The following is a 14857-nucleotide window of genomic DNA, read 5'->3' as shown; positions in this document are numbered from 1 at the left end:
TTTAGGGCAGGAGCCTATTTTAGATACTCAGACACTCTCCGGAGGAGGATCGTCTCTGTAGATTGCGTGGGATGCTTATGGTGATTGGACCTAGTTACATGCCTAAATCTAAAGAAAGGAATATTAGTTAATAAGATGTTCTCCCTTCTGGTCATCTGAGCCTCTCTGGAGAGATTAAGACCAGATATTTTATAGGCATAAATGAGTAATTCTAATTCCGCTTTATTACTTGGACTCCTACCATGTATGTATCAGTAATTAAAATCTTCCTCTTCTCTTCTTTGTACTCTCAATATTAGTTTTTATATAATTTGCTATCCTTTCTTACACTTTCCTTTTGATGGCTCAGTATATCTTCTGAGTAGTCTGGTCCAACTGACTCCAGTGAAGATTGATTTCATTTCTGCTGAGGTGAAGGTTTCCGGAAGTTGGAGAATTGACAGGGTTTGAGAATAAAGATCTGCAAAGCACGAACATTATGCATATGGAAAATGGAGGCAGCAAATACTGCCTTGCTAAATCTGCTTGGGAACTCACCCCAAAGAGAGTTCCCCTAGGTAAAAAGTACTGGTTGCTCTTTCGCTGAAACTTTCCAAAAGGGATAGCGATTACTGCTTGTCTCCTGAGTGCTACTTGCTATGTTGAACTGGTAAGAAGTGAGCCCAGCCCTTCTTTCTGCTAGATGCTCTCCAAAAAAGAGTAACCCCCGTTCCACAGCAACTATGGCGTGAAGGAGACAGTTTGCTTGAGGAGAGCACAAACACAATAATGAACTCATATGCTGGTTCATATGCTGGAGCATGTTTTCAAACAGAAGTGTTTCATGATATAGAAATACATTGAATTGGAAACTGGATGTTCTTTTAACAACCCCTTGCACGTGAGAGGGCTTTGCCTTAATCATTATATTGACTGCTAATTTTCTGACTATAAACTTGTATCTGCCACTCCGGAAGCCAAAACCTACTACTTCCTTCAGAATTTAGAGCAAGTGATTTTTTTTTTTCTTTTTGTCTTTTACTTTCTGGTCCGCAGATCAAATAAGCATACAGAGAAAAAAAAACAAAACAACCTTGCAACCTGGACTAAAACCCTCTACAATGTATTCCTTTTTGAAGTAAATATAGGCTAAGAAACAAAAGAAGTTCTTCAGTGGCTCACATTGGAAAGATTTTCTTTTTTCTTTTTTTTTTTTCTTACTGATTTCACAGGAAAATCAGAAGCTGTCTGTTTACTTCTGTTCTGATAAAGCTGTTGAAATTTTGTTTTTCCTCTGTTGCTGACACGCAAATGGTTTGTTGTTTTTTTTGTCATAACAGGAAGTGAATAATAAAAAGACTTAGAGCCAGTATACCACCATGGCAAAACCCCACACTGCGCATTAGTGCTTAAAAGATTCCCATCCCAGTTCTCCCTTCACATCAGTCCCCCAGTCCCTAGAGCTCAGCACTTCTTCCCGCACAGATAGATGTGATAGATTTGCAAATACTGGCAAGAGCACAGAGACATCTTGTTATGAGCCTAATGGTTGAACTGAGCAACAGGCTTGGATTGCCTTTATTTTTTTTAGGTCGGGGTTGGCTGGGAGTTAAAGACAGGGTGGAATAAAGGTTGAAATGTTTTCTGAAATTATAATCAAAATATCATCTGTCTTAGGTTTATGCTGTAAGCGCTCTGCCTGATGTTGAGTTGTATTGGCAAACAACATGTGCCACTGGGATGTTTAAAGTCATAAGAGGTTTGTAAATCAGTTCTGCGCGACATGCTATCTATTTGTTATTTTCTTGTTTTATCTGTTAACAGGAAAGGAGATGCTGTCAGTGTTAGATGATATAAATGGCAATATGGTGTTCTTTCTTTTGTTGGGAGTTTGTTTGGTGCTTGTATCGTAGTAAATTACAGTGAGATGGAAGATTTGTTACTCTGGAGGTTGTTAACATGAAGTTCTCGTTTGATTTATTTATGTTGAATTGGGGACCTCTCCTCCCATATAAATTATTCTGGCTACTGTAATATTTCTTTTCTATGTCAAAAACATAATTTTCCAATTGTGTGTTCCCCCCACCCCACCCCCCCGCCCCGAGAGAGAAGTCCTGAATTTCAATGTAGCCCTTAAATATGGTACAAGAGAGGAAGAGTTAGAGAACTGAGAACTTGGTTTCCATGTCTAGTCTAAGGTTTGACCAATATCTTCAAGTCTTAACCTCCCTCTGGTTTAGCTTGCTGAGACAATAAACTCGGCTGCCAAATTTGGATGTTGAAATCCATTTCTTTTCTAAGGTCACGCTGACATATGCTGAACCCAATCTCCTAAATGGTCCCTGAACAGGCAGTTTATTGTTGGGTGTTGTTTTCAGATTGCTGCTGGCCTCTTCGGCATTTTCTTCAACTCTGCATTACTGTCACGCTCATACCATTAGAAAGGAGATATTTTCAACTTTATCAACACTTGGGTTTTGAAAGGGCTTCTCAAGCAGGAAAATAAACAGCTTTTGTATAAAGTGTTTGTTAATGGGTGGCTGAAAATCACCCTAACCATTACTGTGAAGAAGACAGTTTTCTTTCATTTAACCCATTACTGATTGTGAAAGCGGAAGGCAACATTAAAATAGAGCTTGTCAGCAATCATTTAAAAAAATATGCATTTTTATTGTTCCAAATTTTCTACATTTTCCAACTGTGACTTTGAAGCTTGCTCCTTTCCCCTCTTGTAGCACAGGCACTGAAGTCTCAGAGCACTGAGCAGTGCTGCTGCAGGTCGGAGCCTGCTGCTTGCAGCATCTAGAAGGAGGAGTGAGGCAGGTGGCCTTTGACTACCAGCATTTATTGAGTGTACGTTAATTACTTGACATAGAACTGCAGTGAGGCTGTGACTTGCTCTCTGTTGTTGAAGACAGCCAGAGATTTTAATGCTGGTTCAGACAAAAACCTATAAAGAACCAAACCTGGTGTGTGAAAATTATAAACCTGTTCCAGGTTATACATGCAATATAAGTGTACAGCATGCTAGCCAGTAGGGACTGACAGATGCATATAAAACCTCTTTTCAGTAGAGTTGATGTTTCTCAGTGTTAACCAACTACAGCATTCATAGTTGCTGAAAATAGTATTTAATTTTTAAAAGCATCTCAATTTTCTTTACCCCCCCCAACCCAAAACCAACAACACCCCCCCACCCCCAAAAAAAAATCCAAAACCAACCAAAAAAACCAGTAGATTTGAACACTCACTTTTGTTATTTCTCTCTATGGCCCAACAAATCTTGATTCTTTTCCCATTGACTGGAGGAGCATCAACAGGAGGAAGGGAAAACGTTTCTAGACTGAAGGTTTCTGCACTCCTGTGGATGGGCTGGGGGCTCTCTTGAGACACAGGAGTGTTGAACTCCTCCAGCAAGAAGAGGGGAAGCAAATCTGGATTTCCTGCTTCTGGAAGATTTTTTAATTTGTAAGCTGTTGTAAATATTACCGCTAGACACTTCTTTGAGCTATGTTTTAGAAGAAAGCATTGAGTAACACTGCATTTCTTGCAGAGCCTGATCCAAGTATTCCCTGATGGTCTCAAAGACATTGTCAGAGAGGATGAATAATCCACATGAATTTTGTGGATTATGACTGGAGTTAGGTGTAAAAGAGACGGCAGAGCTCTGTCAAGACAATGTCCCTCTGGTCACATTCAGAAACAGAGAAGTTTTGAAGAAAACGTTTGTCACCTAGAAATGAATAGGAGCCAGGAAGATCACAGTTCTAGCATTAGACACCTACCTCCAAGATAACTTCCACTTGTAGTCTATAAGTACATTACTGGGCCTCACTTATTGACAGCATGTGCTATCAAGGGTGACCTTAGATATTTTAAAACAGAACTTTTGCACAATAAGCAGTTCCTTTCCTGAGTTTGCTCAGTCTCCTTCTCCCTCAAATAATGAAAATGCTGCTGTCACAGCGTGCTCTGCCCTGCTTCAGATTATTTTCTACATCAGTTCATGACTTGCAGTTCCTGTGGGCTGCAAATTAATCCTTAGGAGTCTGTTGGCATGTACTGTACATCCAGGTTCTCCAGGGTATTAATTTGACTATAAGTGTAGGAGATGCCAGTGGCTGTAAGGGTATATTATGCACGTCATTTTTGTGTTTATTTTTCTGTATAATCCAGGAATTATACAGAATACTTATAACTTGGAAATAATGGAAAAACATACTTAGAAACTTGGAATCACCATGACTAGACTCTTTAACCTTAAAACTGAAAAATAACATTTTTCAGTTTTTTATGGATATATTATAAAAAATAATGACCAGAGTAATAGTGTTTTTTCAAATGACTTTTCAAATGAAGCCATGAATTAATAACATGATTCTCTATTGCCTGTCTTTAAAGGCCATATACACTGTACAAAGTATATACTGTCGAAAGCAGCCTCATAAAAATCTGGGTTTGGGTGGAAGACACCACAGTCCGGTTCCCAAGTATTGTGTGGATGCCTGCTTTCCCTTCCTGTATAAACTAAGGAGGCCTGGGACCGAATGCAGGGGGAGAGCATGAGCCCAGGTCCCACCTGTTTGGGACCAGCAGCTTTTGGGATTTGGGAGCGAAGGGATGTTCACGACGTTAGGAACCTGAGGCAGTGACAGGCAGCTTGTGTACAGTCCTGCCTCTGCTTCTTCTGCGGGGTGTTTCTGGGCTGTGTATAGCAGCAGTACTGCGTGGTTTTGTTGGGAGTGGAAAGGTCAATTGTAAGTCAATAGCCTTTTTTTTTTTTTTTTTTTTAAAGCAGCTACTGATTTATCACAACCTGTGTTAGTATTTACACACTTAGTTTGGTGACAGCACTATTTTTGGGTTTGTTTATTTTTTTCCCCTGCTTGGGAGTGAGGTTGCAATCCCAAAAGTCTCGTTTGGGAGAGAACGGCTGAATACAGGAGGGTTACTGCTCCTCTCCCAGAAAGGGAGGATCCTGTCTGGGGATGGGGTGGGGGTCATTTGGGGAGGGGGCAAATCTGTTTCATAGGGTTCTCAGGGGGACTGCACAGAGGGAGCAGTCAATATCTTCACCCCGCTCTGTAGCACTAAATGTTCCTTGGGAAGCCGTAACACATAATTTAAATCCATTGCACATGCCACCCTGGAAGCAGAGCCTTATATGTCGAGTGCATGGGCTGTCCTATTATGGGAAATCAACTTTGTTTTGAGGGAAGCACAGAGCATTGCTTCTGCGCAGGTCCTGGAATTTGAAACATTTAGGGGCCTCCAAAGAGCACTGGCAGTAGTTACCATGCCGGCTGGGTGGAAGTGAGGATCCCTGCCTCTCCCTGCCTGGGACGCAGACCCTGCCGGCAGCCAGCCCGGAGCTGCATCCCACCGGGGTGCTTTCTGCGCTCTCCTCTGCAGAGCTGCTGGGGCTTGTGCGGGGACACATCTGTCGTTATGCAGGGAAAAGCCTAATTCAGCAAAAGCTACTGGAGCAGCAAAGTTGGAATATACTTTGCCAAGAAATATTTTGCTGTTGTTTTCTTTTTCCTCTTTTTTGTGGAGAGATTTCATGTCTGCTCACATGCTTTGGTATGAGGAAGTGGAAGATGATTGTAAGTATGAACAGACTGACATAACTGATCACAATATTCACTTTGACAGAGCACTGTAGTGCTACGCAGCCCACTAACAGCATGCATTTTAAAATGTTTACTTTCCAAGTCTAAAGAAGGAGAGCACCGGGGGGGGAAAAGATATTTTTTTTGCCTCTGTTAGGGGGGTAATATCCTGTACATTATATATAAAACAAACAGTACCCATCTCTCTTTTGAATAAAACCAATCCATTTCTTCCTGAGGTTCACCACTTACGAAAGCATGGGATTAAAAAAGAAAGAATTGAGAAGACAGACACACATTTGAAAAAAAATAGTGTCATTATTCTAATAATTTGGCAACACATCAAAGGATTAATCAGTTGCTTTGAACTTTAATGGCATACGCAGTTTCACTGCCTAATATTAACTTGCGGAGTAAGAGAGCTCTTCTCTGGCCGCTGAACTGTCCGGTAACAACAGAACGGGGGGGTGTAAGTTTTGCTGAAAGTGAGCAGCAGCTGAGCTCTCCCATGCGCTTTGCAGAAAAGAACAAGCACGTTTTCCAGACTTGCACTTGTTTGTTAGTTTAAAGCTATCCTTTCTGTGCAATAAGAAGAAAACCACAGAAGAAGAGAGCCAAGAATGAAAGAATGACAGAGAGTTTAAAAGTCCATCTGCTGTGCTCCCAGATGATCTTTCTTCTCCCTCCCCCACCCAGGGTCCCAAAACAGATTGTGCTGGGGAAAAAAAAAAAGTGTCAGTATTGTCCAGACTTAATCTGTGGTCCCCGCCCCCTGTTTTATAATCCGTTTTGGGTCTTCCACATTCAGCTTAGTCCTGTGTCTGTGTAATAATGGAATTCCTGTTTTTCTCTATTTTTCTGATCATAAAAGCCATAGGAATACATACACACTGTCATTTTCCCCCATAATATATAATGGACTGTATGGTCACTAACCTCTGACGAAGCGTCCTGAAAATAATGTTAGATTTTGTTACGTTTGACAGGAAAGAAGCTTAAAACAGAAAATTTCAGGGTGCAGGTGTGATCTTATGCCATAGTTTTCTTTCCCTTTTTTCAAGATGAACTCAAATTGTGTTTTCTTGTGCAGTAAATAAGACTTAAATCAGCTATAAATTTTCCAGATGGTTTTGTACCACTAGGAGAGGTCCTGCAGTCATAGGACCCTTCACTTATTGGACACAGTCTGACAGTTCAAGAAGGGGTAGAATAATGAGATGGTCATCATCACGTATTAAAAAAATAGGGGACAGATTGCTTCAGTTCTGAAAATATTGGGGGTGGCGTTGGGAAGAAGAAATGTCATGGGTTTCTCTTAAGGGGTTTTACTCCTGGTTGGCAAGAGGAAGATGGCATGCTCTAGAGCAAACCACGTAGTGCCCAACCTTTTCCACGAGTCCTCTTTGGAGAGGAATAAGGAGGTTTTGTTGTCTTCATTTTTCTATACGCTCCCTTTCCAAGGGAGTCACAGTATCAGCCCAGACTGCTCGTCCTCAGCCTTGAGGAGAAGACAGTGCTGCAAGGGAAGCCGGGCAGGTGCTTGCTAAGTAATGGGGGAAGATCTTTGCTGCTTAGCTCAAAAGTTATAATTGTACTCTGAAGACGTATTAGGTAAAAGAAAGAAAAAAATAGCTGCATTAGAGCTTTTGAAAAATATGAATAGAAAACCAGAGTAGCATCTAGCAGATGAATAGCATTCATGATAAGAGCCATTAAATCACTTGCTAAATTATGTCACGTAACTATGTTCATATCTAAAATGAAAGGGAGCTGTCCTAGCGCTTCTTGGGAATTATTTAGCTGAATTGATTTCCTCACCTGTATCCTCACTCTTTTAAAGGGCACAGCATTTTTCTCGATATAATTTTGTATAATATTGTCAAGGTTTTTTATAGTTGTATTTCAATAAAAAAGGAAAAACCTATATCTGCACTTTGTGACAAAGTGTGTCCAAAATAATGCTCTCAAATTTATCCCCAGCCTTCGTTGTCACTTCTCCTACTTGTTGCCTGTGCTTGCTTTGCTTCTTTCTCTATATTGGATGAAAACTTTTTGCTCTTAGAGGTGACAGCAGTCTCTTGCACCTCTGCATTGCTTTTTAAATCCATCCTTTCTCTTTTCTTAAAGTCGCCTCTCCATCCTCCATCCACCTCTGCATTCACCTCTTCCCTTTTCTCTTCTGCTCTCTCCCGTGCCACAGCAGTAAAGGCAGGTTCTCCATTCCCTGCTTTCTCTCACTTCTGCTGAGAATGACTTTTGTGAAAATATAAAGGTATTTATTCATCACTGAGGGCTTTACTTTCTTTCCTGAGCTAGTCAGTGTTTACTTCTGCCTGAGTTAGACTGTAAACTCCTTGGGGCAGTGACTGTCTCTTCCTAGATTTCTGCAGTCTTTGACAATGACACCTAAATAATAAAGTGGCGGGGAAGTGAGATACCATAAATTTCATTTTGTTTTAATTAAGATGAGATTATTGTGAACTTTATCTCAGAAGCTACCCTCCCTAGGGGATTCAGTGTCATATGCTATATTTCTTCTTCTAGCAGATATAATCCTCTTTCTGTGTCCTTAGTCTGACATGGAACCAAATTCTGCTTGCAGTTGCACACAGGCATCCTCTTTCTCTGCTTGGATTTGCACAAAGTAGTGACTAAAAATAGAATTAACCATCAAACCAGAGCCAGTGCAGAAAATAAAGTAATCCTGCCTGAAATTTGGTGGCCACAAGGGGTATCTTACCACTTATCATGGGTTTACTGTAGCAGAGGTCCAGCTAGGTTCGTGCTTTAGCTTAGGTCAGAAGTGCATTTCTGAAGCGAATTCCTAGATGTCCCTGCTTATTACCATGTATTGGTGCACATCCCAGAGGACACGCCCTGCATCCCTTTGGGAGGAAGCTGAATTCGGAGATGCACTCTGGGTTCGGCTGGTGGGCACAAAGTCTCAGTGGGTGTGCGGGGTGCCGGGGTCACACTGAAGCTCCTCCAAAATGAGCCTGGTGATGCAAGCACACCTTGCGGGGAGTGCCGCGCTGGCAGCGCCAGCCCCTTCGCGTTATGAAGCTGGTCCTGTTGGGCCACATGGTTTGCTGTGGCCCAAGACAACTCGGTGAGACAGGAGGAAGATGGCAGCAAATTTCTTTGGATCTTGGATGTGAGGAAAGGACTGCTTGTAAAGTCACTCCCCAGCTGGTACAGGAGGGTGCTTCGTCCTGTCTGCTCCTATCTAGCATCCGCTCCCTCACCCCTCTTCCCCAGGCTGCCCGTGGGCATCACAGCTGGCCGTGGCTCTTTCCAGGACGGTTATTGAGGAGGGGACTGCATTCAAGGAACAGTAGTCTGGCAACGTGTTACATACGAAACTGGTGATTCTGTGAAAATTAACTCCCTCACTTTTTAAAATTTTTTTTCAAAGGAAAAGATTTGATTATGTTACTAATAAAATATAGTTACTGATCAGATAGAGTTATTTATAACTGAAAAGGTACAATATTTGTAGAAAAAGGTTAACCCTTGACTAATACTGTGAAATTATTTGAGCCTCAGAATTGTCCAAGGGGTTAAGCGTTTTTAAATGATTGCCAGAGGGAACAGGATTAAGCTCATATATTTTTGTCATAGATTACTGTTAGACAAAATCACATTGAACGGGATTGTGAGTCAAGCAGCCTTGATTTGAAAAGGCTGACTTGTTGATTTTCACAGTACATTTTCAATTAAATGTTACCCCAAAGCTTAATTATCATTTAGGAGGATAACCATTGTACTGTGTTATAGCTAACCACTGGAAAAAGACTCCTCGATAAATTTAGTGGAACTTTATAGCATCACGTTGCTGTTGAGGAGGATGCACTTGTGATAATACCGTATCACTGTCAGGGGAAGCAGAACAGCACCGGGAATTTTAAATAATTGTGCCTTATCAAAGACTGAGCTTTGTGGCAAGCAGAAATAATGGTTAGCGGAGTGTGGCTTTGCAGAACAGCTTGCCAGCTGGGCTGGGCCAGGGAACACACACTCCTTCATCTTCCCAGAAAAACACATGTGGAGCAAAGGAGTTGTTTGTTTGGGTTCGAAGTACTTGCTGCAGAGACCACAGAGACTTCCCTTCTAGGTTACTTGCCACATGTGCAACAAGTCGGAACATTTTTAATGATGTGTTTTGAAGGACAGATAGGCTGGATTTTAAGAAAGTCATAATCTTTCTTGGTTCTGGTCCTATTTTAATTTTTGGGTGTTATTTATAGCATAAGGCTGATAATATTTGGGAGGTTTTCTGGTCCTTTCTCTAATTCTGTATTTTTTAAATAATCCATATCTATATGAGATTAAATTTTTATCAGTTGCATACAGTCTTTTGTTTGTAAAGGCAAAATATAGTTTGTAAGTATTGCAAGCATATGTAGAAGAAAGAAATAGTATTATGCGAGCAAAAGCATATGTTCTTGTAGTTTTGAATATGTGCATACAAGATAACAGTTAAGATGGCACACATACACTTAATTTCTTTCTTAAAACATTTTTAAAGGATCATCATCTTCAGCAGAAACAAATTAGCATAATTGTAATCATAAACAAGATACAGTTGTAAAAGTTTCCTAATAGAAAATGTTACAGAAGTATGTTAGTCCTAAGGGTGGTTTTGTTTTCTACAGTATTTTTCTATGAAGTGTCGTAATGGTTTGGGGATTCCTCTTTTTTAAAAAAAAAAAAAGCTTAAAACTCTTCAGTGTGTAGAGATGACCTAAATGGGGACCCAGAGTATCACATTTTGCTTATCTTGCCTTTGCTAAAAGATTTTGAAAGATCCCTGGGGTCCTAGTGGGATTATGAGCAACCACAGAACGAGAGAGAGAGAGTTTTAGTCAGGCTAATCAAGCCCTTTGTTCCTGTTTCTTTTAACCACTGGCTTTTAACCTTCTGGCTGTCAGTAAAGTCTGAGAAAGCTGTGGGTCTCTTGCTCTTCAAAAGTGTTCCAGTAAAAACAGCAAACCCAGTATCTGATATTCTTAATGTAAACTTAGAAAGAAAACGGGCAAAAATTTACTTGTAATGCGCGCTGGACTAGGTACATGGCATTGTCCCGCTGGACGCCCAATAACCTGTATTTCTTATAAGGTGTGGAAGTTGTTATCTGTTGTGAAAAATCAATTAAGCTGACTGCAGGAGCGTGCCCGTGAGCGCAGGATGCCTGTGGGGGAGCCTCCCTGTCTCCCCCACCGGTGCTTGCCATGTTCTAAAATTGGTGCCCGCCTGCGTGGCTGAGCATCTGCATGCATGCACGCTGGTTTTTATGGGAAATGATCCACGGGTAAGGCTTTTAATTTTGTGTAGCGCAGGGAATTGAAGGAATTTAAAGGGTGATTGGAATTTGACATTTCTGCCTTTTTATTCTGAAAGATACTTTGATTAAAGTGTTGGAAGGCTCAGCTAATGGAGGCGTTGCTGCTATTTCAGATATAGAGGATAGGAGATTTGAAGGCAAGCCAAACCACAATGAGACAGAATAATGAAGTCCTTGGTTTATTTTTCACATGGTACATTCAGGGTTTGATCGGATTCTGAGCGAGGCAAGTTTTCTTCCCCAGAAAGCAGTGCTGGTCCTTGGAGGTTTGCAGGCCTGTTACCAAAGCAGAAGCGTTTTCTTGTGAAGGTCATGGACTGCAGTGACAGGAGAGGGGGAGAAAAACCAAAGCGGGGGGGAGGGAGAGAGGAAAGCAAGATTTACTTATTGGTCCTGACCAGGTACAAGCTTCTCATAAGAAACATTTCTGCAGCGAGACCTATTACTACTTTGACCCAGCTAGCACTCTGCTGATGGCGTATATATGAAAAGATTTGTGGAGAATCCAAGGTCTCTCTGTCCATCTGTCCTCCTCCTGTGAGGGACTGATGGTGAATTTGTGGATGTGATGCGTACAGCCTTACTAATTCAAACAAACTCAGTTTAGTCTTTTTTGCGTTGCTTTTAGTGAAGATTGTTAGCCCAAAATGAATTATTACTTTGCACTAGATTTCAGGAAAACAATGATTTTTCTTTTATTCATTTGACTTCTATTTACTGTCAACCTTCTCTTATCACGTGATTTAGTACATATTTTATGCTTATTCCCTGCCTCACCCTTCCAAGCCCTGCAAACAATGCTGAAAATAGAAATCAGTATATTTTTACACCAAATTCTAAGGCCACATTTATAAATGCTTGGTCGACTGACGATTACTCACTCTCCAAAAATGCAGAAGATCCAGATTAAAGCGTTTGCTTTGTTTATACTCTCTGTTTACAGAGGAGAAAGTTTCAGATGCATCGGATGTTGAATGGAAACCAAAGGTGAAGCCAAATAACTTTTCAGAAAAAGGAATTCTTGTTTTCTCGCCAACATGAGAACAATTCCTTTTATAGTAGTCTGTAAAGGACAAGCACATTATAGGGTTGATCCTGTCCCTTCTGTTCTTCCTAATAATTAAATAAATCAGTTCTGAAAGCTCTAACAAGAGCAAGGAGGGGAACTTAAAACTGTGAAATAACTGCTCCTGAAATTCACCATTTATCTAACAGTAGAATGTATAACACTTACTGGAAAAAAAAACTTTATAAACTTAAGAAATCATCACAAATCTGAGTTGTGTTGTTTTTTTTTTTCCTGTAATTGTTTAAAGTTCCGTGATATCTGCATCCTTGCATACAGGATGGCTCAGTGATACTAGTGTAGATTTAAAAGATGTTGCTTAAATCAAGATGCTTTCTGGAGAGCATATAAGTTGAATTTGTGCTTAATTGTATCAAATTCCTCTATTAGGAGTAAAAGATATCCCCAGTGAAGTGGTATTTCTGACCTGATTACCTGATTGACATAAAGCTTTAGAGAATGTAAGCTGGAGCACATTTTTGCCTTAGGAAGGGAAATCTATTGGACTACGTTGCCTATCTCTATTTCCTGTTCAAAACAAGGCATGTCTATTCAGAATCAATTCAGAATTACTGCTATATTTAGCACAGTTGCTAACTTAATAATGTTTTTCAACTGTTACAGCTAAAAACCATAATTGGAAACATTTTATGTTTTGAAACAAACTGAATGATAGTGAATGTTCACCCTTTTGTCTTGTAAGGACAAACCTATTTTTCTTAGGGAATAGCGGCTGAATTGTGAAACCCAAACTCTTTCTACTGATACTGTTGTCAGCTTTATTTTCTCTTTAGTCCTTTTACCACTTTCCCTTTTCTCTGAGTCATGCACATCCATTGCTGTACTGCTTTAGCTACTTTAAATAAGCACTTTCCTCCTCCAAGAAGGCTTGCTAATTTTTGCATGTTATCTTAAGCTGACTTAACGGTCGTTTTGCAAAGTCTTCCCAGCTGCTGCTACTGCTGAATGGATTCATTTTGCTCTTGACATGTTGCAGGCAAATGTGAAGCAAAGTTTACTTGACCAGTAATCCTCCCCTTAACTGAAGGAAGGACATGGTTTGAACAAGGACTTGTTCCAAATGTGGCCAGAGTTTTCTCCTGTAAATCTGCCTACCATAGACACAAAGGATATTTGCTTCTTATCTGGGAAATTCTTATCTAGAGAGTGAAAACCGTCTTAGCCCTAAATAGTAACCAAGGAATTCATTTTTTCCTGGTGCAATAAGTCAGTCTGTGGAGGTTTTTTTTGACAGACTGTGAGTTCCTAAGAGGTGTTGTGTCTGCCTTGGAGTGCTTCCAGAAACTGTTGCTCAACCTATAAACTGATGAAATTTCACAGGCTCACAGACCAGCTGAGGCTGGAAGGTGCCTCTGGAGATCATCTACGCTAATTCCCTGCTCAGAGCAGGGTCAGCAAGAGCAGGTTGCTCAGGGCAATGTCGACTTGGGTTTTAAGTATCTCAAAGGATGGAGATTCCACAACTTCTCTGGACAGCCTGTTCCAGCATCTCACCATCCTCACAGTAATTTTTTTTTTCTTCTTATGTCCCTATGGAATTTGCTTTATTTTAACTTATGCCCATTGTTTCTAGTCCTGTCAGTGGGCACCGAAGATAAGAGTCTGGCTGTCTTCTCTGCTCCCTCCCATTGAATAATTATAGTTATTGATGAGATCCCCCTGAGCCTTCTCAGCTCCAGGCTGAGCAGTCCCAGCTCTCTCAACCAGCTGAAAGTCGGGGTCAGCTGTCCCAGCTGTGTCCCCTCCCGGCTTCTTGTGCACCCCCAGCCTACTGGCTGGGGGGGGGGGGGTGGGGGGGACATCCCAGCTGTGCCCCCTCCCAACTTCTTGTGCGCCCCCAGCCTACTGGCTGGTGGGGTGGGGTGAGGAGCAGAAAAGGCCTTGACGCTGTGTAAAGCACTGCTCAGCAGTAACTAAAACATCCCTGTATTAGCAACACTGTTTTCAGCACAAATCCAAAACATAGCCTCATACTAGCTTCTGTGAAGAAAATTAACTCTATCCCAGCCAAAATCAGCACAGGTCCAATCACTTAATAGTTTTGTGGCCCTTTGATGGACTCTCCCCAGTATGTCCATGTCTGTCTCATACTGGGAGCCCAGCACTGGACTCGGCACTCCAGCTTTGTCTGACCAGGGTTGAGCAGAGAGGAAGGATCACCTCCCTTGACCTGCTGGTGACGCTCTGCCTCATGCAGCCCAGGATACCATTAGCCTTCTCTGCCACAAGGGCACACTGCTGGCTCATGCCCAACTTGGTGTACACCAGGACATTTTTGCAAAGCTGTTTTCCAGCTGGTAGGTTCCCAGCATATACTGGTTCATGGGGTGGTTCCTACCCGTGTGCAGGACTTTGCACTTCACCTTGTTGAACTGCATGAGGCTCCTGTCAGATCTCCAGCTGGACTTTGTACAACTAATCCCAACCTTTCAGCCCAGCAGTTCAGCTAGTTTTCAATACACCTTACTGGCCACTTACCTAGTCTATACAGTTGGTTTATGAGAACGTTACAGGAGGCAGTGTTGATAAGCCTTACTAAAGTCAGGATAAACAACATCCCCTGCTCTCCCCCCAGTCACTGAGCCAGTCACATCTTCATGAAAGGCTGTCAGGTTGGTCAGGCATCATTTCCCCTTTTGTAAACCCATGCTGACTACTGCCAGTCACCTTCTTGTCCTTCATATGTTGGGAAATGATTTCAAGGATGATTTGCAGGTTTCTAAGAGGATTTGTTTCATCACCTTCCCAGGTTATCCAGATATTCCTCCTTGCCCTTCTTGAAAATGAGTGCCATTTGCTTTCTTCCCAGTCCTCAGGAACCTCCCACAATCAGAA

The 14857-nt window shown here is 41.5% G+C and overlaps 1 protein-coding gene across 1 annotated transcript in view; it reads left to right on the top strand.

The window, feature by feature from the left end:
* Positions 1–5274: 5274 nt before the first annotated feature.
* Positions 5275–14857, top strand: part of DMD (dystrophin) — a 1204567-nt gene continuing 1194984 nt past the window's right edge. Inside the window, 1 exon segment of the mRNA XM_009334780.1 lies at positions 5275–5585. Within this exon segment, the coding sequence (XP_009333055.1) occupies positions 5543–5585 (43 nt within the window). The 5' untranslated portion in view covers positions 5275–5542.

The sequence above is a fragment of the Pygoscelis adeliae genome, unplaced genomic scaffold, assembly GCF_000699105.1.
Source record: "Pygoscelis adeliae isolate BGI_AS28 unplaced genomic scaffold, ASM69910v1 Scaffold91, whole genome shotgun sequence".
NCBI lineage: Eukaryota > Metazoa > Chordata > Aves > Sphenisciformes > Spheniscidae > Pygoscelis > Pygoscelis adeliae.
The sequence above is the reverse complement of the archived record's forward strand: the minus strand, read 5'-3'. Positions and strand labels throughout refer to the sequence as shown.